We start from the raw sequence: 25,744 nt of genomic DNA on the forward strand, positions 1-25,744 counted from the left end.
AGAGTTTTAGACGTTAGAATCCAGGAATGCAGCGTCAGGTCGATCCGGAGCTTTTGAGATTCTGCATAGGCTTCGCCACATAAAAGCCCGTGGAATCAATTTCTCCTTCGATTCGGTGTGCTTCGACGACAACATCATGAAACTTTGTGATCTCTTTGCTGGAGCCGTTATCTCAGCCTCGGCGGCGGCGTCAAGTTGGGAATACGCATGGCCGGAGGAATGGCACCAGGAATGGCCTCTCGACGAGCAAGGGCCCGATGCATGGTCCAGCAGCGAGTGTACGGTGAGCCGGCTGGACGCCTTCGAAATGGAGAAGGGTCGGAAGCCTGTCTTCTTCTCCACGGACCCGCTGGACGACCCGGAGGCGCCCAAGATGCTGCCGCTCAACTCGACCGGCGGCGAGCAATGGGAGTTTGACGGCGTCTCGGAGGACGGCCAGATGGCCTTTTGTTTCGGATTCTACCGCGACCCCAACTACGCCATCCTCGGCACGGGGAACCTCCGGCTATCGGCCGAGTTCTCGCGCCCCAACAACACGCGCTTCGTGCGCGTCGACTATCCGAGCAGCTCCACGGTGACGAGTTGCCCCTGGGGCACGCGCGGCGTCTGGAAAGGGGCCGACTACAGCTACACATTCGAAATTACGCGCGACATCAAGGTGGCGCGCATCGGCGTCGACGCCCCCGATCTTAAAGGCTCCGTGGTCATGCGATCCGTCATGCCGCCGCGGTATCCGGACGGCTCTACGTACCCGAACAAGGAGGCCTCGACCGAAGTGGTGCCGTATTTCCGCTGGCTCGAGGCGATCCCCGCGGCCGACGTGCGCGTCGACGTTGTCATGGATGGCCAATCGTACCAGTGGAGCGGCCTCGGCGGACACGAGAGGCTGTGGACCGCTTTCAGCTGGTTCACCTGTCTGCAGGCCATGACCGCCGTGCGCGTCAAGGCGGGTCCCTTTGCCGCGGTGCACGGCAGCTTCGTGTCGGCAATAGATAAGGGCTTGTACCGGCCGTCCACGGTGCTCGCGCAGAACGGCGAGGTAATTTTCTCGACCACGCTCCACGAGCCGTCCGAGACGGAGGACTACGCCGTGTTTACCAAGACGTACGGCGGGCGAGTCTCGGGCAACCTGAAAGAGAAGGCGGCGGGTTATGAGCTGGTCATGGTCTCGCCCTCAGCCAAGAAGCAGTGGAGCTTTAGCATCACGAACGAGGCCATCGGATTCGAGTATATGCTGGGAGAGGGCGTTGGGGGGACGGGATTCTCCGGCCGCGCGGTCGGTGGCTCCATTGGGCTCAAGCAGTATTTTGGGCCTTCGTTTGCCGAAACTCTGGAATTCCCCAAGAGATCGTACCTGTTCAAGTCGAATTACGTCGACGCGGTGCCAGAGGAGAAAGGGGAGCTGTAGCGGTTGAGCCGGAACAATTTGCCGCTGGGGGCCTTGGACTGCTTCGGGACAACCGGGGTAAGGCTCCCGTTTAGCTATACCCAACGATCGGCTCTCAACCGTCGTGAGGGTGGCAGTCTTTCAGTTTGCGTCGAAACGGAAAGAAGCGCGGTGTAAAATCAGCAGAGAACTCTAGTAATAGACAGATTAGAGAGAGGCACGAAGGAGTTACGAATTTCCCCTCCCTCCCTGGACAGCTCACAGTCCATCCTTTTTGAGAAAGATTACCTATCAAGAGCCTTGGCCGTGTTCCTACTTGGCCATAACCAACCATTATGAGGAGCGCGTATGGGTTACGTAGTAGGGGGGGGGAACCTCATGCTTTATTACGATGCAGTCTGACAAAAGGCCATAACCATCTCCGTGGACAAACCCAATGGAGAAAGTTTGGACAAGATTCCTTGACCGAATACTCCACTGAGGATCACCATGCAAAGTAATAGGAAAAGGGGGCGCGAATTGACCTAAACAAGGCCATCAAACGCACCCATGCACTCAAACGCCGGGTCCGCATGAACCCAAGCATCATCAAACCCAACGCAATGCCAACAACGCAGCAGACCCGCCGGGTCGTACCGAGCCTTGACAGCTTGCAGACGCGCGTAGTTGTCGTCGCCCCAGAACTCGCGCCGCCAGTCCCGGTGCCACGGGCTCGCCTCGTTGGGATACGCGGCACCGTCCGGCGCCAGGGCCGTCAGGTCCCGCGCCGACGTCTGGTCCTCGCGCGCTGCCTCCCGCCGTTTGGCCACGCTCGCGTTCCACGCGTACGAGCTCTGGAAGCCCGCCAGCCAGTAGCTGTTGCGCCATGCCGGGTGCATGGAGGTGCTGTCGCCGTTGTTGTTGTCGTTGTTGTCACGAGGGTTGCTGTATCGCGCTGGCGGTGTCAGAAACAGGTATGGTGTCTGGTTGTTGCGCGCGCGTTGGGAGAGGAAAGCCAGCAGTTCGGCCCTGCCCTGGGGCTGATCGTGAAGGCGTTTGGGCAGTACGCGCAGCGTCGGTAGCGCGCCTAGGCCGACATCACCCTCGGACACGGCGATATACCGGGCGTAGAACTCGCTAAAGGTCGGGAACTGCTCGATCGTGACCGTGCCGTTCTCGCCGAGGACGTAGTCGGCCGCTGCTCGCATCGACTGGACCGCAGCCGCCTCGTCCTGCTCTAGGCTGACGAGGGCCAGGGAGCTGGAGGTCATGGGGCCGCCCCAGCCGTCGGCGGACCACGCGGGTGTGCTGTTGATGAGCAGGTCCAGGAACGGCGCCTGATTCTCCAACGTCGGCGTAAAGGAGAGCAAGGCAAGCGTCACGGGCGCGGCCGGTTCGACCCGAACCGTCATGCTCAGAACCAAGCCGTACGTGCCGGCCCCGGCGCCCCGGAGCGCCCAGAAGAGGTCGGGATGGAGTTGCCGGTTGCAGATGCGCAGGGCCCCGTCCGGCGTGACGATTTCGATCTGGAGTACGCGGTCCACGCCGAGGCCCAGCGTCGGCGATAGCACAGAGTGCCCGCCAAACAACGTCCACCCACCCACGATGGCGATAGTGGCAGAGGAGGGCCCGACAAGCGTGACGTTGTTATGGCCGGCGAACGCCTGTGCCTCATTGGAGTTGACGCCCGAGCCGAACGTGATGGCCTGGACGGGCTCGGCGCCGCTGACCGCCGCCGGCCGGAAGGTCGCGTGGTACGTCATGTTGCGGAGGTTCCGCGTCCACAGGGCCAGCGAGCCCGGAAGAGTGTTGCGGTTCACGTAGTCATGCCCGCTGGCCTTGATCGAGATGGGCGTGCCAGTCCGACGCGCAAAGCGAAACGCCGACTGCACGTCGCTCGCGCTGCGGATGTCGACATACCACGGGGAGACCAGGCCCTGGTTGCACGGCAATCCGGAGCCCGGGTTGGCCGCTAGACTTTCCGGGTCTATCTGGCACTGGTTCGTCGTGTTGGAGATGCAGCCGTCGCCCTGGGCAAAGTGGAAGCCTGCGTACTGATTTGCGCGGAACTCCGCATCGAGGTAGCGGTGCCGGATGGCAGCACACTCCTCCTCGTCCGCTGCGGCAGGCTGGCCGTTGTATGTCGAGAAGCACGGCCTTGCCAGAGGTACGCCCTGGTGCAGCCGGCCTGATAGCTCGTTGGAGAGTGTTTTCCAGTCGGCGGCAGTGGCGAGCCCCTGGGCCGCGGGCGGGGAACCGCAGAGGAGGAGACACAGGCCTATGACGACGATGAGCTTTTGGGGCGGGGCGAAACAAGACTGAAATCGTGAAAAGCAACTACGGCTCTCTGCAATATTGACAACGGAGTCCCAACCAGAGCGTATTGGCAACTCTCGGTCGTGGGCGGTATCTTCCATCGTGCTCTGCGCCGATATAGGTGCTCCCTCAAACGTTTTGTGATCCTCGGAAGAAACTGAGACACACTTGATCGGAAACCACTGACCGCGAGAAAGGAAAGGGCGGGGCGGGGGGCGGAAATGCCACGAAGACAATCAATCACAGCGCTCACTCCTGGCCATTGCTTCGGCCTGGTGTCGGACCTCACCGCCGGGGATCTACACTCGGCGCGCTTCGGCGGTTCGGGGATCCCGAGAAAAGCCTCACGCCCACATCGTCCATCTAAACCAGACACGATTGTCGGAGCCGCTTACGACTTATGTGGTAAACTAAAGAAGGAGAATCATGAAAACTCGGCATTGCGAACAAAGTCAAGAGTGATGGTTCAAATGTAACAGAGGCTGGGCTGTTTCTTGATCTATCCCACTGCTCGTTGAGCGGCTTTCGTGTGTTTTTAATCCCCCATCTACCAAGGTGCGTTCGAAAGGAACGGCCGTCGTCGTTTAGCTAGCTCTTGGACTTATTGCGGAAGAGCACCGTAGCGGTAAAGTTAGGGACGTTGGAAAAGTCGTGCACCATGTTTGGCGGACGCGTAAGGCCGTCGGGCCATTTGATGTCGTATCGCGTGAGCATGTGAATTAGCATGAGTTTAATCTCATAGCTGGCGAAATACCTGCCCGGACATGCGTGTGTACCGCCGCCAAAACCCACCATCTGGTCCGAGACGTAGGCAAAGTGGTGTTTGTTTGGGTCTCCTGCCTTGCGCATCTTGAGGAAGCGCCAGGGGTCGAACACGTCCGGGTTTGGGTGCACATCCCCGTCTCGGTTGAACTCGCACGCGGGGAACAAGATCTGCGTATGCTTTGGGAGCCGTAGCCCGTCTTGGAACACATAGTCCACTACGGCGGACCGCTGCATCGTCACTGCGGTTGCCCAACGTCAGCTCGCATCGCGGTGGCAAAGATATGTGAGTCTAAGAAGGAGGGGGTGTCTTACCCAACCCGACTGGGTTAAACCGGAAGCTCTCGGCCATGAAGCTGTCCAGCTTCTCCAGCTCCGACAGCGCCTGCTTGGTCCAGCGCCCACCGGCGTCCCTGTGCCGGGCCGCGACGGCGTTGATCTCGCCGATGATCTCCTCAGCAACGTTAGGACGGTCGAGGAGGTCGTATAAGATGGACAAGCTAGTAGCCGATGTGGTGTGGACCGAGGCTATCCCTACGAATAGCTGCTCGTCAGCCACCTCTTGTGCGCTGGGCCGCCGGCTGCCCTGCGCAGCCAGCATCCACTGGATGCCGTCGGGCTCTCTGGGCTTGGTGTCTTGGGCCCCGGCGAGCCGCTTCCGGATGATGGGGTCGACAATCTGTGCAGACCGCCGTCGTGTTGCAACCACTGCCCGAACGCCGGGATGCCGCCAGCGTGCCATCCAACGCAAATGTGGCGGGTACTGCTCCCTAATCTGTTGCGCTGCTTGGTGTGTCATGCCGGTAACGCCCACGTTCATTCCGATCCACTCCTCGCTGCCGCTCAGCTCGCGCCCCCCCAAGACTCTGGCGATTGCGCGTGAAGTCGTATAGGCCAGCGCCATGTACGGCGTCACCGGTTCCCAGGCTTGGGTAGGGGGCCCCATGTGGTTAGCCAGGCGCCTTTACCGGTTTGCGTGCGTCTCTCTCCCCTCTAACGGCACTCACCAGTCGAATTTGGCAGCTTTGACGCCAGCGCAACTTCAATCTCTTCTTGCGTAGCCTCCAGCAGAGCTCCCATATTCTTGTTCATCTCGGTGCGCACAATGTGAGTAGTACCGTCGGTCTGCTTGGGCGCGTGGCTGTAGTTTAGCAAGAAGGCCTGCTTCAATTGTTGGATGGTCAGAAAACAGGCACGTCAAGTTTTTGAGGCCACGGGTACCCCCGGTCCTACCTGCTCCGAGTACAATCGGAAACTGAATCGACTCTCTGGCGCACTCTTCAGCTCGCTCAGATACTTTGCCGGTAGCACGACCTGCGGGTGGTCCGGATCCGCTGGATTCCGCATCTGGAACGGCATGCCACGCTTGGTGTACTAGCCCCTGAATCAGTACGAGCGGGTGGTCTTAGTGGCAAAGCAGAATGGGCAGGGCAAAAGAACCTTGAGATAACCGGAGTGCAGCAGGGCCCAAGTATCACGTATGTAGCGCTCCGTCGAGTTATCACCATCTTCAAACTCCAACATCGGGATGTGATTCAGCCCGTCATTCGGCCGTTTGGGGCGCACCAGCCGGTTGGCCGCCACTGCCGCAAGCGCCAGCACCAGAACCACATACGGGGACCAGGATGATTCGGCGGCGAAGTAAAAGCCCGTCATGATGAGATAAATGTGTGTGCCGCCGAGCCACCCCGGGGACAGAACTTCGATGGGGAGGGAGGAGGAGCAAAAGAGGCTCTGGAACGGATACAGTTATTAGAATCGAGCGGCTGCCCTTTTGTGACTCCCCTGTACGCCGCCGGACTTACCGAATCCCGGGCCCCGGCTTCCCGGGGCTTTCCACCGAAACAGAAAAAGCGGTTCAACGGTTTGTGTCACGAGACTCAGGTATGCGGGCAGGGTTGTGCGCCTCTCGGGGGCGGCCGAATCACGGCAGGCACCTGTCGGCCATGGACAGAGGCTCAGAGCCGTGCTGGTTGGGATACAGTTCTGCTGACTTAGCACAGCCGATGCACCGCTTGTCCGGTTCGTAGTATGGCGGTCAAAATCCGCGATTGGACTCTTGGAGATCCCAAGAGAAGTAGACGCGATGATGAAGAAACATGAAGATTCCGTGTCTTTCTTGAGCGATTTCTTAGCCTGCGTACTAGCCAGGCATGACCAGTCACGAAATAATAATATGCTTTTCCGGGCATATTCATTGGCAGTTACTATCAAGCAGTCTTCCAGCCCAGCTGTTATCCGTACGGACCGTACCTCACCGTTACAGTTCCAGGATATACCGGAAACCCTCTTGGTGTTCTACATAATTAGCTCCAATAGTCGAATGGTACATGTGGCTATCTCAAAGATCATCTACAGCAAACAACCCAGGGGAAGTACATGTATATATCGAGAGGGACATTGGGGCTGAATACCTGGACTTCGATCCAAGTGGTTGGCAAAAGAACCGAAGGAGCAAGAAATGTTTTCTTTGAGCTAAGATAGCCATACAATGCCTATAGGAGAGAGATATCTATAGTAGGCATGTTCCGAGTTTGCAACAGCCCGTCAGTTTTCCTCTGAACCCTTCACAAACACGTAGCACGGCTGACAGTTGAGTAGCCCCACCGTCCGTCCATCTGACGCTAACGATACTCCCGCTGTCGTCTACAGCTTCCTCGACCGAAACAAGACCTTGGCCTTGGTATCCGGACTCATGGACCCGTTGGGCATCGACCCCTTCTTGGGCTTCCCCTGCCCCGGGGGCAGCTCAAGGTCGTAGTGCGTCAGAATGTGTGCGAGGATGATCTTGATCGTGTTGTCGGCGAACATCCTCCCCGGGCAGGCCTGCGGGCCGTCTCCCCAACCGGGCGCGTCGGATCCCAGGTTGGCAAACTTGAACCGGTTGCCGTTTTCGGGCTTCTGGCGAGCCAGGTAGTGCCGCAGCCCGTCGAATCGCTCCGGGTCTTCCCAAAGCTGCGGCGAGAAGTCAATGTGGTGGGCGTCCACGCAGATGAAGCAACCAGCCGGCAACTCGGGGCAACCTTCGAGCTTCAAGGGGCGCAGAAGCTTTCGATAGAGGACCACTGCAAATTGGGAGTTAATGCCTGTGTCCATGCGAGTTTTACAGCTTTTGAATGGCTTACAATGGCTGAAAGGGTTCACTCGGGCTGACTCCCTCATGACGCTATCCATAACTTTGAGCTCGTTGAGGTGGGTGGACGGCAACTCGCCGTTGGGCGCGACCTCTCTTAGCTCCTGGCGTACCGCTTCCGCTAGCTCCGGGGCTGCTGCCAGCTCTATCAAGATGTAGAAAAGCACCCCCGACGTTGATGGGGTCGACTCGAACGTAATGGCGAGGTAGTCGCGAATGAGCTGGGACATTTTGTCCTTCAGCGCTGCTGGGTAGCGGCTCAAAAGCCAGCTCGTCAATGCCAGCTTCCCCTTTGCTTTGGGGCCTGCTGGCGACTTCTTGTCCGCGGTCGACTCGAACTCCAACATGTCTTCCTTGAGCACCGGCGTGATGAGCCGCGTCAGCACAAAGCTCGAGTACCGGATGGGGACGAACAGTAGCGGTTTGATCAATAGCCGCAGGACCGCCGGGGTCAGACTGAGAATCACAGTGGGAATGCCCAGCAGCATTGGCAGCCGCTCGACGTGCCATATCCAAGTGGGATTGGACGCCAGCTCCCTTCCAACAAGGGGGCTTGCATTCGTCGACACGACAATCTTCTGCAGCGCCGGAAACATGGTGATTTCGGTCCAGTCCGGACACTCGCCAATGGAAACGTCACATGCTGCCGCGCAGTCGTTTTGCCGGTCGTGAATGAGTGACGGTATTGCACGGGTTGCATCGACCGCTACGGCCCTAAAGGGGGCGGGTTAGCACAGTGCTCGCAACTGGGGTCGCCCAAAAGTACATATAGGTACTCACTTCATCATGGCCTCGCTGTGCCGGGGAATCCCGGACCAGTTGGTGTGAAAGGCATGGCGGAAGAATTCATAAGCCGACGCGTCTCTTGCCGGAATACGCTTGATGTCGTTGAAGTACCGCGATGGGAAGACCACGTACTCGGTCCCGAAGGCCCGTATTCTGTAGGGCCGGTCCGGAAGCTGGTGAGCTTGCTGTCAGTCAGGGGAGCCCGGAGCCGCAAGGCGGCCCGCAACCCGCTTATTACTTGCCTGTTGTGCACAGTCTCGCATCATCTGGCGGAAGTCAAATTTACCCGCCCGAGACTTGCCCAGCAAAGGAATTCCTAGACCTTCGAGTGATGGAGTGGAGGGTCGAAAGAACAACTTTGACGTGATCCATCCCAGGACCGACACCACCGCCCCGATCAGCACACACGCGCCAACCATGGACATTTCCCGCCATATTTGCGCTATGACGAGGCGTGCCAGCTGCCACCGACTCAGGCGGATGCCGGCAACCGAAAGGCGGATAACAGCATAACTCTCTTGGATGCGAGCAATTTCGTCGAGTACACCTTGGATGAGCTGAGGGACGATCATGATGGGAAACAAGGCAGCTCATGGGTCAGAAATCGAAACCGCATAGATGTCAGAAAGAAAAGAAAAAAGAAAAAAGAAAAAGAGAAAAAAAAAAAAAAAAGAAAAACCGTCTCTCGACCGACAACAACGTAATAGAGAGTGGTAAGAACATGCCGATCTCTTTGACGGTAACGAGTTGTCTCGGACCGGAGCAAGTCGGCTGCGCCGGGTTCTCCGATGCCAAGTTTCGGAGCTGCCGGTACCACTTACATGCAGCCGAACGGCGGAACCCTAGGTACCACTTTCGGCCGCTCACTCCTAGCGAAAACTAGCGTTTCTGTCGGGCCTTCTGATGGTGATTGTCTGGCTTAACCCTATCTCGCCGTTGCCAGACACACGCGATCGCGAAGGCTCAGACAGCTAGACCCGTTCACAAACATGGCTGCTCCCACAACAATCAACATCGACGACGTGTCTGGGCGATGGCTGCTCAACCGCCAGCTCTCCCAATCCACCGAGGCAATGTTTGCCCTGCAAGGGATTCCATGGATTATTCGGAAAATCATCAACTTTGCCACGCTGGAGCTCGAGTATGTCAAGCTCGACCCAACGCCGGACGCGACCGCAGCCCGGCTTGCCTTCAAACAGACGGTCCGGCCGGGAGGTTTCGACACACGCAACGAGTATATCCTGGATGGCGAGAGCCGGACGGACACGGTGCCCATCTTCGGCGAGATCAGCATGCGGTGTCATTACGTTGGCAGCGAGGAAGCGGCAAAGCACGATGCGGTCGGACTCGAAACCGACGCGGACAACGCAGGTCACGCAGCGATTCTCGAGATTCTCAGGAGCGAGCCCATGGGCTGGGCCGCGACGACCGTATGGGGCTTTGAAGTGATCGATGGGGTCCGTCGCTTTGTCAAGCACAACAGCACCATCAAGGGAGAGAAAGTCGAGAAGGCAAAATTGGTTTTTGACTACCTGGGACCACCACAAGTATGAAGCAGTAATGCGGTATCACCGTCTACGCGCTGTCTGTATCTTGGGTTGACTATCGAAATATTGAGAAGGCGTTTGCGGGCATGGATAGGTATTTTACTCCATGGGGAGATGGCAATGTCAAGGGCTAGGTAGAGAGCTGTTAGTACTTGTTGTGCCTAGTAGGTACGGCGAAAGTCCCAATCCGCTTCGTATCATGACCGGACGAAGAGTTTGAGATCGTGTCGTACATATCTGATGATTAGGAACTTGTGCATGCCACATTCGCATGGGTCACGCACTCTGAGGTCCCATCTCCTCGACAGCCGGGGACAGACGGACGGCGCAGAGCCTGCCGTACGGTGGAAAATTGTATTAGAATTGAAGCCGTCTATGTCTGTGAAAAGACCAGCTTGGGAATCGTGTTAACAACAATAAACGGTAACTCCAGCCTGCACCCAAGTGACCAGCTTGCGCTCCTCCCTCAGTCTCCCTGTCACGGTTATGGCCGCATGCAGCCGGCCGGCGGGGTACGCTGGCAGTACCCCGGTCCAATCATTGCGTACGAACGCACAGCCAATGAAGGAACAGTCCCGTTGCTCATAAAGGGCCGTGCCAAGGGAATGAGCAGGTGCTCATTCTGCTCGTTAAGGGAACTGTGAGCACCCTGAGCACCTTGTGCTCAGGATGCTCAGAGCTGAGGCCCTGAGCACTTTGAGCACCCTTAGATAGCTAGTATATAGTCACTCGTTCTGGAGAGCTCTGGGAGTTCTCCAGTTAGCAATCACAACTACAGTTCGCTACAAGCTCGCAAGCCTACTGTTGAGACAAGTCTATTGTTGTGCACCCTTTGGCTGCACCGAACCTAAGCATCCTTTGCAGAGATTACCTTCACCGAAGCTGAACCCTAACAGGATAGGATCCTGGAGTAGGTTCGTCACACTCCCCCATCCAGAATCCGCTGCACATCGGGATTGCCTTCCTTGACGATTTCCAGAACATCGTGCCACGCTTGCTGCATCAAGTCCTTGTCCTCCACGAGTTTCCCATACCTGTCAAACCATTAGTTAGCATTCCAGAGTAATGGTTGTATGCGAGCCTGCACAACGTACGGATAAAGGACATCGTGTGTCCAGAAGCCGGCATGGCTCTCGGGCCCCAGGGCTGTCGCGCTAACCAGCGTCCGACTGCCCTGCTCAGCACTGCGGGCAAAGATGGCGAGGAATGGCGCCATGAAGATGTGCGAGGCCACGGAGAACTTGCGGCCCAGGTCCGTCTTGCACAGGCCCGGACAGGCGAGGTTGACGATGATTTCGGGGGTGCCCGAGGTACTTCCTCTCTCACGCGTCACCACTCCGGCAAGAGTCTCAGCAACGGCACACGCGATCAGCTTGAGCATCAAGTAGCTTCGGTCGGCGTTCCAACCGTCGCGTTCCGCGACCGCCTTGACCAAACTGCCGGACTTGGCAAACCATTCCCGCTCGACCATGCCGTGGCCGTGGCTATTGGTGAGGGTGAGATGCGGCGGCTTCCCCGTCGCCAAAGCCGTCCTGCGCAGGAGCGGGAGGAGCAGGATGGCCATGAGCGTGGTAGACAGAACGTTGACTTGGAGCCCCATTTCCCATCCCGACGGCGCCGCCTCGAACTTGGGGTTGCCGAGCCCGGCGTTGAGGAGAGCAACGTCCAGTCGCGGTGTCAGCTTCTCGACGGTGGCGACGAAGGTCCACACCGACGCGAACGTGGCCAGGTCTACGGGGGCAATCGCGATCGTGTCGCTCTGCCGGTGAGTGCGGGCGAGGATGCGCTTTTTCGTGTCTTCGCCTTTCTCGAGATTGCGCACACCAAGGATGAGTAGGTCGGCGCCGAGCGCCGAGTACTTGACGGCGGCTTCAAAGCCGATTCCCGTGTTAGCGCCAGTGACGAGAACCGTCTTGCCTGCAAAAGAAACTGTCGGGTCGGCGGGCGGGTGCTTGACGGCCCAGCGCATTGCGGAGCGCTGGCCGAGGCCGGGAGGTGGTCCTCCTCCCTCTGGATACTTGCGTGCGGTGATGATGTTGGGGTCAGACATGGCGATGCCCGGCCGCGCTGGTATTGAGGTCGGACTGTCTGAGAGTCTGAGACGGAGATGCGAGCGGCGGGAAGAAAGAAAGGCGATTTCGAATGCACGAGATTGACGAGAACCACGGTCAGCGCGAAAAAGACGTCGAAACAGGCTAACAGCTGGTGTTTGTGGTGACTGGAATGACATGGATAGGAGGAAAACGTTGTGTGAGTTCCCCGCCTGTGTAACTAACGTTTGTTTTTCTTTGATCACTTTAAACGAGATATCGATTGGCCTGTTCGCCTCGAATCATTCGAGCGTGTGTGAAACATGGCACTTCGGTACTGTGTAAGTCGTGACAGGCGCCATCGTCTGCCGCCAAATGCCACTGTGCCAATGCAAGCCCGGTGAGCCGATCACCAACGCGACGTGATTGGCACGGAGTGTAAAATCGACCGGAAGGTCCGAAAAGTTTCCGATTTCGCAAAGGAACGCTGGCACGGGTTGGACCTACAGACCCGGAAGGGATTGCCTGAATCAGAGACAAAGATTAAGGAGCGGATTCATAAATATACGGGGGAAGACGTCCGGGGATATTTATATGTATGAAGTAAGCGCCAGAGCCTCTTAGGCGTTTGGTACCTGTATGTACCTTACTCCACAAGTTGGGTGACCAATATCGCGGTTGTTGGACGATCTTTCAGTTAAATTGTGGCCCACTATGCATCACTTTTTCAAAGGCCAGTTCTTCGATTTCGAGGTGGTACGCATCCTCGGCGTGGCCGTCTATGGGGGCTCAGACATCGCTGAGGTGCTCGAGGCCGTCGGGCACATCAAGGACGGCGATGCAGAGAGCTGGGGCCGCGCATGGAAGACGCAGGCGGAGCGAGCCGAGGCGCTGGCCGAGACGGCAATGAAGGCAGGGCACCACCCTATCGCGCGCCAGGCCTTCTTGAGGGCGTCCAACTATACGCGAGCGAGCGGATACATGCTCTGTGGGGATGGTCCAGATCGCCCCCATCCGCGGCAGCTCGAGGTATGCGAGCGGGTGGCCTCGCTTTTCGGCAAGGCGGCTGCCCTGTTTGACAACTGCGACTTCCATCGGCTTGAAATCCCGTACAAAGAGGGAGGCTTGATGCTACCGGCTTATTTATACCTTCCACCGCACGACAAGCGCCTCCCAGGCAAGATCCCGATCCTCATCAGCAGTGGTGGTGCGGATGCTCTCCAGGAGGAGCTGTTCTACATGCATCCCTCGGCCGGTCCGTCTCTTGGGTACGCGGTGCTGACGTTCGAGGGGCCTGGCCAAGGACTGACGCTCCGTCGCCACAACCTCAAGATGCGGCCGGATTGGGAGGCCGTGATTGGGGTTGTGCTGAGCTTTCTCGAGCGGCTATCAGAGACCCGCCCAGAACTCGAGCTGGACACGTCACGAATTGCCATCGCTGGTGCGTCGTTGGGCGGCTATTTTGCGCTGCGATCGGCAGTAGACCCACGCATCAAAGCAGTGAGTTTGATTCCCCCCCCCCCCTCTCTCCTTCCTTTTCCGTCCTCCAGCCTAGGTAATCTGACAGACTACTCCAGTGTGTCGCCCTCGATCCGCTCTGGAGCATGTGGGACTTCGCGACGGAGCACGTATCGCCCACCTTCATCGGCGCGTGGGACCGTGGGTGGATTGGAGACGGCTTTGTGGATAGCGTCATCGGCCTGGCCATGCGTTTCTCCTTCCAAATGCGCTGGGAAGTGACCACGGGAGGGACCTTCTTCGGTCTCAGATCGCCGGCATCCATTATGCAGGAGATGAAGCGGTACAGCCTGGCCTTAGCCGGCGGCGGGAACCACCTCAAGCACGTCCGATGCCCTGTGCTGGTGTCAGGCGCATCCGACTCGCTCTATCTCAAAGAGAATCACCACACGATGCGCGTGTTCAACGCGCTTACCAATGTTGCAGAGGCGGACAAGGCCCTATGGCTGGCAAGCACGCCCGGCGAAGGTTCGCTTCAGGCAAAAATGGGCGCATTACGGCTGGCAAACCAGCGTACATTCCAGTTTTTGGACCTTGCCCTAGGCATCAAGCGAGGCATGGCAGATTAAGCAGCTGTCGGGGGGACGCAACAGTTAGCGATCTCATGTACTAATAATCTTGTTGTCGTTCTCGAGTTGTTCATGGAAATAAGTGGAAGCCTCAGTGACGACCAGCGAATCCCCGGTGTTGTATGTTTCTGATCTTGCTTGCTTTCATAGACTGGACTCTATCGTGAGTCTTGGCGGAGAGTTATTTACACCCCTTTATCCCAACCACAGTATCAACTTCATTTGATTCACTACCTCGAGACTGAACATAATTGAGAAATTTACAATCATACAAGGGGAAGTGGAGTATTTGGTAAGCCTAGTCGTGCTCTCTCCACAGACATGTATGTTCCCGAGTACGAATCGAAACCCATCCGGCGGGGGCGCTCAAGCCTACGTTGCCCACGGCTATTGCCCGAGTTCCCGAGACGGATCATCTGTGACGAGTGATCACGGCCATCGCCCCAAATACCACCGCAACACCGAAACACCCCGCTCTGGGCAACCCACAACATTCTCCACCGACGGCCCCATCCGTTCCGAAGCTTTCTGGGGTTTAGTGGAGTTGCCGCTCAGGCGGTACTTTGGGTGGGCCTGGGGTTTCATATTTTATTTGTCCGCGTAAAAAAAAAAAAAAAACATCCCAGCGGCTCGCCAAGGCGACATTGGGACTTCACAAGTGTTCCTTGTGTCAATACCGCAGGAGAGCTCAGGAACACATACAATGAACACTATCAGCGAGCAGTCACCGCAATTTTAACACGCAACGGACAACTTCGGTTTATTACCCGGTAACTAGCCCAGCCTGGCCCGCTCGCCAACTCCAAACAAATAGCCAACCCCTGAACAACAACCAGGGCGTACAACCCCAACGATACTAGATCATAGCAGGAACAACCCTTAAGCAACAATCTTCTCGGCGACCTTGCCGTCCTCGGTGAGAATGACCTTGTCGACCGTGAGCGAGGCCTTGACGGGGTTGGGCTGGTTGTAGACCCATTCGAGCTGCTCGATGGTGCGGCCCTGGGACTCGACACTGTGGGAGGAATGGCGTTAGCAAAAGGAGAACAAACCAATGCAGCTGACAAAAGACACGGAGAATCACAACATACCCAAACAAGAACCACGCAATCGACTCGATGACGTCCCAGGCAACAAACACAAAGATGTACTTGTAACCAATCCTCTCAAGCGCAATAGGGCCGGCAAACAGGTTGATGAAGCCCATACCGTTGACGATGAACGCGGAGAGGGCAAGACCCTTGGCACGGGTGGTGGTCTCGAGGGCCTCGGTGGGGATGGCGCCCTGCAGCGGGGTGTAGGTGAAGGAGAAGATGATGTTGAAGAGGAAGTACGACGCAAGCGCGCCCTGGCCGTACGAGATGTCGATATCGCCGCGCTGCGCCTGCTGGTCGAGCACGGCCGACAGGCCCGAGTTGGTGGCCAGCGCGACGGCGCACATGAAGGTGCCGATGACGAGCACCTTGCGGCGGGGCATCTTGTCGGTCAGGCACACGGCCGTCAGGGCGCCGATGGCGGAGAGCACCTGGTTGAGGATGTTGTAGCCGAGCTGCTGCGGGACGCTGGTGACGCCGAGGTTCTCGAAGATGGTGGTGTTGAAGTAGCCGAGACCGTTGCCGGAGAACTGGCCGAAGATGGAGATCATGAGCACCTGGGTGATGCGCCAGCGGCCGCTGTGCGTGAACATGAACGGCCGGTAGTCCCACCAGGTCTTGTCCACGCCGTCCTGCACGATACCCTCCCTCATCTCGTTGTACTCGAGGCGAACAAGACGCGAGTTGGGATCGCCGTTGCCGTGGTACTTGACGAGGAACGCGAGAGCCTCTTCCTCCTTTCCGTTGGCAATGAGGAAACGAGGAGACTCGGGGATGAAGAAAACGGAGACCATGACGATGAGGCAGGCAAAAGACTGAAGGATCAGGGGTACGCGCCAGGAGTAGTCGTTCTCCATGTAGTTGCAGGCGAAGGTGACGATGGCAGCCGGGATGGCACCGCCGAACCAGCCGCAGTTGTAGAAACCCGTGCAACGGCCGCGCCAGTGAGGGGGGGAGATCTCGATGGCGTACGCAGGGGCGGCAACTGTCATGACGGCGATACCGAGACCAAGGATAAAACGACCCACGACAATCTGCGGGAGGTGTGACGAGGTCGAAATAATGATCATGCCGACGTTGATAATAACACCACCCGCGAACATACTCTTCCGGCGGCCGAGCTTGTCAGAGAGTGTAGCAGCGAACGGAGCGCCAACCATGGCACCACTGAAATACGCGGCTAGGTCAGCTTATTGGCCATACCATCGGGGCTTCTCGGGCGCCTAGCGACATCAAAGGGAAGACGTACACGACATAGAGCGAGAAGATGACGGCAGCGCCAGTTCCAACAGCCTTGACGCCAAACTGCTCCTGGAAGGGCTTCATGGCAATGATGGACGTCATGAGAGAGCCATCGTATCCATTGGCACACGCGCTGTGATTGAATTAGTCACCTATCATGGATTCGAGCCACAGCTGCGTGAAGGATCGGGAGCGTACCAGCAGAAGGCAACGAAAATGGAATCTGGGGTATCGCGGTTAGTCTGCTTTCTTTTCGTCTCCCACTCCTTCTGTTTGTTTTTTCTTTTTCATTGACGCGTCAATCAAAGGGTTTCTACTCACAGTAAAGATGCAGAGATGTCCTGCTCCAGGGGTTAATGTTGGCCTCCTGAATGGCAGCGTAGAGTTCGGCCTATGGGCGTCAGCGAATTGAAACTAGGTCAATTGAATCACAACTTGGCAATCAAAAACTTACATTGTGCACCGTCTTCTCCTTGCCCTGGGTTTTCGGCACCTGGCTGGCCGGGACGGCAGCGGTTGCTACTTCGGGAGCAGCAGCCTGCTTCTCGCTGCTGATGTGATCCGACCCGTGGGACGACATCTTCGTGGTGGCTCTTGGGGAGAATGGCCGGGGTGAAGATGGAGAGTGGTGTCGAGAACGAGATCAGCACAACCCTGTGGCATCGTGATACATATACACGGTCGCAGCACAGCTTGATGGTTGTGAACCTTGCATGCAGTGGAAATGGAAGCTTCCCAATGGAGTGCCCCTGCTACCCAATTTAGTCACGGACAACCTCTCTCCGTGGTCCAAAAACGGTAGCGTGGAGCGTGTACCGCCCTGGGCAGCCCTGTGATTGAACGAAATTCTCCGATCGAATATGGGACACGGTTTCTCCGCAACAACTCACTGGTTACCGTTCGTGGGAGCAGGATCGTATTTCGCCGGGCTGAACGCCGTATGCGACGGTCCTGCGAGCGAGGTCCCAAGGACGCAAATACGCAGTGTTTGGCGGACATCGGGCCTGCGTTCCCGGGGATTGGTTAGCGTCCGCGCCACGCCCAGACAAACTGACAGCCGAAGATGGGGAGGCTTGTGAACTGAGATGACAGGGCAGCTGGGCGGGTTGCAGGCTTCAACGGTTTTCCTAGGCCGAGAAAAGCCTTCCCCGAGCCATGGGAGCAATTTCGGGGAGACCAGCGCCGGTGGATGCAAACCAGCGCTCGGCCGGCGCCATCTTTCGCTCGCAGCTCACCCCTCACACCAACGGCCCAATTGCGCGCCATGGTCCCGCGACACGGCGTGGTCTAGCCCCTGAAGGAGCCCGTGGGCCGGGGTAACCCTGCTGATCTGGGGCACCCGCGCATCTTCGCGAGCCGTCTGCACGTTTTCTGGTTGCATGTTGCCTCCGCTAGTTTGCGGCCACCCCCTGTTCCAGGATCGCACCATGGAGAAACCGCAGATCCGCCAGCGCGATCGAGGAGTCAGCTCCGGCAAGAGCCCGGAACAGTTGGTCTGTCGTTCCGTCAAGTCTTGACGCATCAACTGCCTGCCGGCAACGAGACCTCTGAAGGCTCGTTGTACATACCCGAACCTTTCCTTCTCAGGCCCTCGGGGGATCCAATCGCTGGCCCAATCCAGGAAAGTATTCGTGCCTCTGTATGAACGTATCGTGCCGTGGGCATTGGTGGCGTCAATCACTGGCGCCCATGTCCAGCATCCTTAGCCCCCCCTGGCGCCGCCGTGCTTTGGCTTGTTTGCCCAGCCCTCGAAGCAGAAGCAAGTTTCTTGTCCTCACCCCAACCGACGAATTCTCTTTGTCGGTAGTTCATGGGTGAGGGGATCACATGCATCGCTTACAAGCTACTTGTGTCAAACGGTGGAGGACTCGCGCTTGCTGTTGCCCTTTCGAGCACGAATTTTTCAGCCATGCATGAAACGGCCCCAGTGGTGGCGCGCTTCCAAGTCCCTTCGAAAGCCAAGACGGATGCCGCCGCCGCCTGGCCCCGAGGGTGCAGCTCGGTGGTCCCTGCGTGAAGGTTGGGCCCCCAAGCCGCACGGGAAACCCATCGTTCAACGTCCCGAAGACTGCTTGCCTGGCCGGCGAGATCGAGCCGCCCTAGCGAGATTGTGGCACACCACGTACAGCGGGCTGCATGCTAGGCTTGATTGGGAACTGGTTGGGAGTTGCCATTGGATTTCGCAAGGGCCCGCGGCCCGCTCCAGTGTGTCGTCGTTGGTGGTTGAGCGAGACCAGACCGTCAAGTGGCGCATTTCAAGCCTGAGAAACTCTTCGAGGTCGGGGATATGGGGCGAAGGACCTTGGATTATCAGGTGAGTTCAGCAAGCGACAGTTGTTGGCACGATCAAAGAGCAGGCCTCGACGGAGCTATCGAGCTCGGTTATTTTTCCCCGTAAAGTTCTCGACTTCTTTGGGCCAGGTGCAAGCGCCTACAATCCCATATGAAACACCAGCGTAAGTAGGTAGTCTAGACCGATGAGGGCATCCTCCTGAATCTCGAACCGACATCAATCGTGTGACTCTTTAACCCCGAGTGGCAAGGAGCGAGAGTTCAAAGTTCCTACACATTCCGCATCTATCGTACGAGATTGGAGGAGGCGCTAGGCACATCGTATCGTGGTCAGGACATGGTTCTTCAGATGATGGAGTGAAAATTGAAGGGACATTTCCAAGATCGGTGGCCACCTACTTACCTCCAGTAAAGTAGAGACAGTTCGGCCGAAGGCAGTGTGGCAACTTGAACCTCGAAGGCCATTTGAGCAAGAATAAAATCTGACATCGCTGCATCCAAGGTTGCTAGCTAATACTGGAAGGAGCTGCCAGTGAGAAGCGCCGAGAAGATGGAATGCCTGACCAAATGGCAGTTCCACCTGCCCGGAGCACCTTCCAAGACTTGCAACGATCTGACGCGGCACCGTATTCCACTGGCATCCATCCCACTGGCATACCACCACACCGACAGGCGCCTCTCGCTTACTGCCGCTCTTCCTGCACGCCTTATCTTTCTAGCTGGCCCAACCCATCGTGCCCGATGACACCATGACGTGCATAATGAATGGTCCGTGCCTGCAGTTATGTTCTTGGCTCATCTGTTGAATCCCAAGGAGCATAAAATGTAGTAGGGGAAGACCAGAAAGGGAAGTGCGTCCTCATATTTGCGGAGTTACCGGGGGAGAGGCAACACTTTCCAAACACCTCCTCCATATGATCACCAAGAGCCCCCTAAGCCTCGGCCTAGATACCACGACTTCACAACAGCAATACCAGTAAATCTCCTGTTTCTATCGTACCGCAGTGGGGCAAGCAGACGCGGGAGGGGCGTCAATGAGAGCGGAAACCCAGCCCATGACGAAGATGGGCAGGAACAAAGTACTATCGGGATGGAAGACGGCCCGCCTTTCCTTGGCGAGGAAGGAAAGTGCTCGATGCCCGATGGGGGCGGATGGTGTGCTCCAGGAAGGAGCCCCACTACCTCAGAGGGGTGCAGTGATAATAGGCCAACCCAACCGAAGTCCGGACTCCTGCGCAGTCTCTCGTGCCCAGACCTTGACGTTTCGACACGGAACTCACAGATTCGAAGCCGCCCCTCGACGTCCAACAATATCCACCTCACTTCCTGCAAGCCAACGATAGCCAACCGCGCCATGTCATGAAGTTTTATCATGGAACAGTTTGAGGTGTCTGTCGGTCCCTTATTTCTGTCGATCCCTTAAGCATCATCGTCTTTATTTCCATCGTCGGGACCGACAGCAGAACCACTGCCCGAGCCTCCGATCTGGCATCGCTCCATCGAGTCGTCGACCACGCTGGTTGGCTATAAGCCGTTGTCTACGTCGCCATACATTATCAAGTCCGTCTTGGCTGTCGCAAGGCTGAGGAAGGATCTCCAGTTCTCTCCTTGCTTTCTATTGCTGACGGCATCACAAAATGTGGCTTGCGGGTGTAATGGTACCCTACGCCGTTGAGGTGAGGCTGGCGTGCAATCCTAGTTCATCTATTGGCCCTCAAGGAACGAATTGAATGGCGGCTTCGTTGTTCAGGCTCTCGGTATCCTCTACTGCTGACAATTGCTACCCTACGTCTTTGAGGCGAGGTTAAAGTGCAACTCTGGCGCGGGCTATTGGTATCTACCTATGGAACAAACATCATGCCCCGCGAAGGATCAAAATGCTGAAAGCTGGCTGCCAGTTTCCCCACTCAGGCCGTCAACGACGAGGCTCTGGTAAAGATATGCTCATCATTTCACTTGTGCTCGCCTGGGGACTTTTGTATAAATCATGTCAGGTCCGCTCGATCAACAAGTGCATCTCCAATCAAGGCAGACTGACAATCTTGGTTAACTCTTCTCTTATTAACAATCCATACCAAACACATAACACGATGGCCTGCATTCTCAACACCCCAGCAGAGCTGATCAACGCCTGCACCATTACCAAAGACGCGAACGTAAGACACCGCCCATTCCCGTCTTGAACGGCCGTCTATGTAGACGAAGCGTGACGTATACTAACAGATTCGATAGAATGTCATTCTTGAGGTCGTGTTGTGCGGTTCCTGCGACAGTTGCAAGAAGAAGAACTGCCAGTGCACTTGCAAGAAATAAAGCGGCATATGCACTGTCATCCTGTTGGCCGCAGTGATATTAGGGCTGATTTGGTGTCTACGAGCGGTGCTCGGCGGCCGTCATGTGTGGAAGTCGGAGGAGTGTCTGAACTGATGTTGCTGGTAAACATGGTGACTGGCACCGGACAACTGGTCGAGGCCGCTTGAATGCAAAGGCATTGATATCAGATGGGGATATGTGTGACGGTCTATTGTCGCCATCTTGCGAGTCAGCTCTATCAACATGAACCCCCCTTGAGAAACCACCCTCCACCCTATCCATTTACCATTCCTCAAACCCGCACCAAACCGGTTCCCTCTTCTCCAAGAAAGCATCCATCCCCTCCTTCGCATCCTCGCTCTTCGCATGCAGCGCCATCACCCTCCCCGCCCACTCAATCGCGTCCAGATACCCATCCCCCCCACTCCCCTCCACCACCTCCCCATCCGGCCCAACAAAATCCCCCCCATTCAAACCCGCCTGCGTCCAAAACGCCCACTTCCCCATCGCGCTCTGCTGCGGCGACATCCGCACCAACCTCTCCACCATCCTACCCACCTCCCTATCCAACATCCTTACCCTCCCCGCCTCCCCTTTCTCCTCACCCCCTTCCACAACCCTCACCCCACCCCCCACCTCCCCCACCGCCACCTCCTCCGCCAACGCCATCATCCCCATCCCCCTCCCCCACCCCACCCTCCTCCCCACCGCCGTCGCCGGACTCGAGCACGGCAGCCCCAACCCCGCGCCAGGCAACCTGAACCTCACCCCCGCATGCGCCACGGGCAGATCCGCCGTCAGCGCCAGCTGACACCCGGCCGCAAGCGCGTGACCATGGATCCGCGACACCACCAGCGCCGGGCTGCGGCGGATGAGCGTCATGACTTGGGCGCAGAGCCGGAAGGTCTCGGAGATGGCTGCGGCGGGGAGGGTGCGTAGTTCGCGGAGGTCGTGGCCGGAGCTGAAGACGGGGCCGTGGGAGGCGAGGATGAGGGTGCTGGGGAGGGTGGCGCGGTGGTGGGCGAAGGAAGCGGCGGAGGTGAGCCAGGTGTAGTCTTCGGGTTCTTCTTGTTGTTGGTTGGGGGTGGTTTTGGGGTTGGGTTTGGTGAGGGATTGTTCGAGCTTGGAGAGGATGGAGGGTTTGAAGGGCGGGAGGAGGAGGGTGCGGCCGGTGATTGGGGATGTGTTGGCTTTGATGAGCTGGTCGCGGAGGGAGCGGAGCTCGGCTAGGGAGAGGGCGTTGCGCCGTTGGGGTGTGTTGAGCGTGATGTACGCCGCGCGTCGTGGTAGTGCTGGGAGAGACATGGCACGGGGTTAGTTAGCCGGTTTTGGGTGTGGTGAAATGCAATGATATCAGATGGTGTTGGGTTGTGGTTGTTGTTTGAGTGATGAGACCATGGATCATGGATGTTGACAACCGAGGAGGGGTAGCCAAGGGGCTAACCCTAACCCAGCCTTGTAGTCCTGGAAAGGGGGGAAGAGAATAGTCGAGAGTTTCTGGATTGCATCATGGAAATGGGGATAATATGCTGGAGTTTATATGGATGGCATATGATATCTGAGTTGTCATTATTTCTATGGCCCATGGTAGAAGCACATGACCACGAGGAGTCAAACCTCAACCCAAGATGGTTGGCAAGACTCAGCTGCAAGATCTTCAACACGGATCGGTAATCCTCCACTAGATCCCCATATCTCAAGCAAGCAAGAGTCTTAATCAAGCCGCAAACCCTGAACGCGCCTTCGAGCCCAATAGAATGCCAAACCCAAAACCCAAAGCCCCACCAGAATGAGTGCCTGTGTCGGTGCAAAGGCCGCTCCACGGATAACCACGAATCCGCTCACAAGTGCAAAGATCACAGGGATCAGGACGAAAGGCTTGTACGGCCTCGCCAGTTCGGGCTGGCGATACCGAAGAATGATGGCGCCAAGGACCGTTAGAAAGAAGAAGGTATACTCTCCTAGCCCGTTGAACGTCAGGAGAGCGCGGAAGTTGCCAAGCAGAATGTAAATCGCGCCGAGGGCAGTCGAGAGAATGATGGCGTTGATGGGCGCGTCGGATTCTGGCTCCTTGTCAGGGTCTCCTTCTCCAATCTCTCGGTGAGTTCCAACGCGGCCGACGACGCTGAGAAGACGAGGGAGCCAATTCTGGTTTGCTGCGGCGACGGCCATGCGACCAGCGACAAAGGAGTTGCCGAGAAGAGAACCTGCCACAACAAGGCAGATCAAGACGGCTGCTGCAATCCCAAACCCCCGGCCAAGCAGGCGTGTAATAGCCGTCTAGGTAGATCAGCAGCAACTACGCCAAAGGAAGAATGGCAACGCAACTTACCACTGCTACGCTATCGGTCGTTGCAACCACATCCCAGGGCAGCAGGATGTAATATGCCGCATTTGCGGTGAGGAAACACAAAATGATGCTGGGCAGGGATGTGTTGATGGCCAAGGGCAGTTGGCGAGCAGGAGCCGAGAGTTCTGCGGAAATGTAGATGGCCTAAGGGCGAGCGTGAGCATTGTCCGGTTCTTTTAGACTTCTTCCAAGGTTGCCTACCTTGTCCCATCCGGAGTATGCCCACAGGGCCGCATACAAAGCCGCTGAGAGGTGTCCAAAGATATCCCACTGGCCCAAGCCATCCCAATGTGTGACACTGCCGTCTGGATTGACACTGTCTCGGTAGCCAAACCAAGGCTTCTCTCTCCAGTCCCCGCCGCCGACCTGTCGGTTCGGATCAACAAGCTGCAGGATGACAACCACAATACCGGCTAGGACGATGGCGGCAATGGTGATAAACTTGGTGGCGACAAAGAAGTTGTTGAGTTGTGTGCTCGCCTTGGTGCTGATAGAGTTGGCCACGCCGATGAAAGCCAACACCAAAATCGAGAGCAGCTTGTGCACAATCCTGTCCCCTTCGCCCGTCACTCCAGCAGCCGAGTAGATGCTCTCCACAAAGACGATGCTGAGAATGGCCAGGGTAGCAGGCATGACAGCAACCACCCAAGTCCAGGCCGCCAAGAACCCAAACACATCCCCAAAGATGTACTTGAGATACGGTTGCATCCCCCCTAAAAAGACGTCAGCATTCCGTGGCTACGGCCAGACCCCCGTTTAAATCATGATCTTGCAGCATACCCTCACCCGGAATCGCCGTGCCCAACTCAGCCATCGTACTCGCTCCCGTCCACGCCAACACACCACCCACCAACCAAACCACCAACGCAACACCAGGCGACGGCACATTCGTATCAATCGACCCGGGCGAAGTAAACACCCCACTCCCAATCACAATACTAATAACAATAGCAAACGCCTCGACCGCGCCCAGGTTGCGGGTGAACGTCCCGGCCCCGCCGCCGAGAGCCCTCTCCTCGGCATCACCGTCCCCAGCAGTCCCGTCGCCTGCGGTGCCGGAGGCGGTCCGGTCCCAGCCCGGCTCATCATTCAGTGCCCCAGCAAGCAGCGGCGTCCGCTCGGGGGAAGCGGCGCCTCCGTCATTGCTCGGTGCAGACATGGCCGAGGGCGGGGGAGCGGATCTGGCAGCGGCGGCGGCGGCCAACCTGACTCGGATGTTTGCGAGGTGGCCGGTGGTGGTGGTGCTGGTGGTGACGTTATCGCTCTCGTCACTGATCTCGGATGGCGGCGGGGGACTGGATGGCGGGGTGATGAAGAGGGAAAAGGAGATGAGCGACGATGGTGGTTCGGGTGAATCGAAGGGGCTTGGCGGGGGCGCTGGAGCTGCTGTTACTGCTGGGGTTGTGGGTGGTATCGCCGGGCGCTTGGGGCCCACTGCCGCTGTTGCAGCGCCCCGGAGCACGCCATCTTCACCCGCGTGGCGTGGTCCCCAGCTGCAGGAACCGTATTGGCTCCCGTGGCCGTTGTGCATGGGTCGCGGCAATGAGCCGCCGGCTGTTCTTGGGGGCTTTGGCTCCCGCATCTTTTGGGGAACAGAATGGGGCGTTGATTGGTCGGATTTGGGTGTAAGTTGCGATTGATGAAGACGTCGTCGATGAGAATCGAGGGCGTTGTTGGGTCTTGGGGAATAGAGGACTGGTTTGCGGTTTGATGAAAAGTGATTTTTCGAGAGGTCGATGCCTTCAAGTTGGACGGTATATGGTATTGTGGTCGATTGGGGTCACAGCACCAGATATTGTAAACCGGCCAAAAGAACAGAGAGGTTGTTTGATGTGGTTGCTAGTTGTTGGGACCAATGAGTCTGCAAACCTGCAGTAACGCGAGCCCCTCAAGCTCAGGTGAGTAAACTTTGTCGAGTCTGTGACCAGCAAGTGACAATCTGTGCTAAAAGAAACGTTGACTTCTCGACGTTAATGCCTAGAGCCGGCGGTGTGTTTGGTACTACGGCAACAGCGCCCCATTGCTCTTTCCTTCGCACGCATTTCAAAGGAGTCTGTATCGTCAAGAGATACTTGAATTGCTTTCGATATACTCCTAACATGATCCAATAACAATACGGCAGAAATTGCTGGCTCGAAAGTTGGATTGCATTATTACTCCATGTTCACTGCCTACTAACCATGGCAGAGAACATGTGGAAGGAAGAATACCTGGTACGTAAGGAAACAGGGAAAGCAAAAATAAGACAGAAAAGTATGAGTAAAAAGAGACAAGCACATAGCAATGAGAAATGAGAGGGCATGGACCGGTACACAAAAGCTGGAATGCGGCGGTTTGGCGTCATCCAAGGAAATCATGGAAATGCTACAGATTTGCTAATGCAGATATCTAGGTTCTAGGGATGTATGGAAAGCGCCAGTCGCTTC

General features: G+C 57.1%; 9 protein-coding genes across 9 annotated transcripts; 3 read left to right on the plus strand and 6 right to left on the minus strand.

Moving 5' to 3' along the window:
- Window positions 1–136: 136 nt before the first annotated feature.
- Window positions 137–1,408, plus strand: F5144DRAFT_479806 (uncharacterized protein; the record flags this gene model as incomplete). The annotated part of the gene is made up of 1 exon (XM_066785191.1): window positions 137–1,408. The coding sequence occupies one exon, from the start codon at window positions 137–139 to the stop codon at window positions 1,406–1,408; it is 1,272 nt and encodes a 423-aa protein (XP_066648748.1).
- Window positions 1,409–1,634: 226 nt separating this feature from the next.
- Window positions 1,635–6,179, minus strand: F5144DRAFT_617323 (cytochrome P450). Its single transcript, XM_066791873.1, has 9 exons — window positions 5,885–6,179; window positions 5,678–5,818; window positions 5,452–5,608; window positions 4,760–5,371; window positions 4,475–4,686; window positions 4,031–4,045; window positions 3,917–3,995; window positions 3,851–3,864; window positions 1,635–3,684 (listed from the first exon to the last, which is right to left on the minus strand). The coding sequence occupies exons 1-9, from the start codon at window positions 6,098–6,100 to the stop codon at window positions 1,912–1,914; spliced, it is 3,219 nt and encodes a 1,072-aa protein (XP_066648749.1). The 5' UTR covers window positions 6,101–6,179; the 3' UTR covers window positions 1,635–1,911.
- A 911-nt stretch (window positions 6,180–7,090) lies between these two features.
- F5144DRAFT_588929 (cytochrome P450) lies at window positions 7,091–8,173 on the minus strand (the record flags this gene model as incomplete). Its single annotated transcript, XM_066789985.1, has 2 exons — window positions 7,091–7,509; window positions 7,570–8,173. 2 exons carry the CDS (start codon window positions 8,171–8,173, stop codon window positions 7,091–7,093), a joined length of 1,023 nt encoding a protein of 340 aa, XP_066648750.1.
- A 14-nt stretch (window positions 8,174–8,187) lies between these two features.
- F5144DRAFT_46442 (uncharacterized protein) lies at window positions 8,188–9,143 on the minus strand. Its single transcript, XM_066784989.1, has 3 exons — window positions 8,606–9,143; window positions 8,358–8,544; window positions 8,188–8,283 (listed from the first exon to the last, which is right to left on the minus strand). Exons 1-2 carry the CDS (start codon window positions 8,933–8,935, stop codon window positions 8,362–8,364), a joined length of 513 nt encoding a protein of 170 aa, XP_066648751.1. The 5' UTR covers window positions 8,936–9,143; the 3' UTR covers window positions 8,188–8,283; window positions 8,358–8,361.
- Window positions 9,079–9,916, plus strand: F5144DRAFT_523685 (uncharacterized protein; the record flags this gene model as incomplete). The annotated part of the gene is made up of 1 exon (XM_066786773.1): window positions 9,079–9,916. The coding sequence occupies exon 1, from the start codon at window positions 9,353–9,355 to the stop codon at window positions 9,914–9,916; it is 564 nt and encodes a 187-aa protein (XP_066648752.1). The 5' UTR covers window positions 9,079–9,352.
- Window positions 9,917–10,829: 913 nt separating this feature from the next.
- Window positions 10,830–11,960, minus strand: F5144DRAFT_478386 (uncharacterized protein; the record flags this gene model as incomplete). The annotated part of the gene is made up of 2 exons (XM_066785100.1): window positions 10,830–10,944; window positions 11,005–11,960. The coding sequence occupies 2 exons, from the start codon at window positions 11,958–11,960 to the stop codon at window positions 10,830–10,832; spliced, it is 1,071 nt and encodes a 356-aa protein (XP_066648753.1).
- A 524-nt stretch (window positions 11,961–12,484) lies between these two features.
- Window positions 12,485–14,421, plus strand: F5144DRAFT_502470 (Alpha/Beta hydrolase protein). Its single transcript, XM_066786405.1, has 2 exons — window positions 12,485–13,440; window positions 13,518–14,421. Exons 1-2 carry the CDS (start codon window positions 12,655–12,657, stop codon window positions 14,025–14,027), a joined length of 1,296 nt encoding a protein of 431 aa, XP_066648754.1. The 5' UTR covers window positions 12,485–12,654; the 3' UTR covers window positions 14,028–14,421.
- Window positions 14,422–14,713: 292 nt separating this feature from the next.
- F5144DRAFT_45654 (general substrate transporter) lies at window positions 14,714–17,035 on the minus strand. Its single transcript, XM_066784964.1, has 6 exons — window positions 16,818–17,035; window positions 16,685–16,754; window positions 16,562–16,586; window positions 16,371–16,496; window positions 15,119–16,288; window positions 14,714–15,042 (listed from the first exon to the last, which is right to left on the minus strand). The coding sequence occupies exons 1-6, from the start codon at window positions 16,941–16,943 to the stop codon at window positions 14,907–14,909; spliced, it is 1,653 nt and encodes a 550-aa protein (XP_066648755.1). The 5' UTR covers window positions 16,944–17,035; the 3' UTR covers window positions 14,714–14,906.
- A 4,183-nt stretch (window positions 17,036–21,218) lies between these two features.
- Window positions 21,219–24,900, minus strand: F5144DRAFT_617329 (amino acid permease-domain-containing protein; the record flags this gene model as incomplete). The annotated part of the gene is made up of 7 exons (XM_066791874.1): window positions 21,219–21,484; window positions 21,818–22,260; window positions 22,364–22,432; window positions 22,792–23,248; window positions 23,301–23,462; window positions 23,520–24,031; window positions 24,099–24,900. 7 exons carry the CDS (start codon window positions 24,898–24,900, stop codon window positions 21,251–21,253), a joined length of 2,679 nt encoding a protein of 892 aa, XP_066648756.1. The 3' UTR covers window positions 21,219–21,250.
- Between the last annotated feature and the right edge of the window lie 844 nt (window positions 24,901–25,744).

This window comes from Chaetomium tenue (assembly GCF_020726465.1).
Source record: "Chaetomium tenue strain MPI-SDFR-AT-0079 chromosome Unknown F5144scaffold_1, whole genome shotgun sequence".
Taxonomy (NCBI): domain Eukaryota; kingdom Fungi; phylum Ascomycota; class Sordariomycetes; order Sordariales; family Chaetomiaceae; genus Chaetomium; species Chaetomium tenue.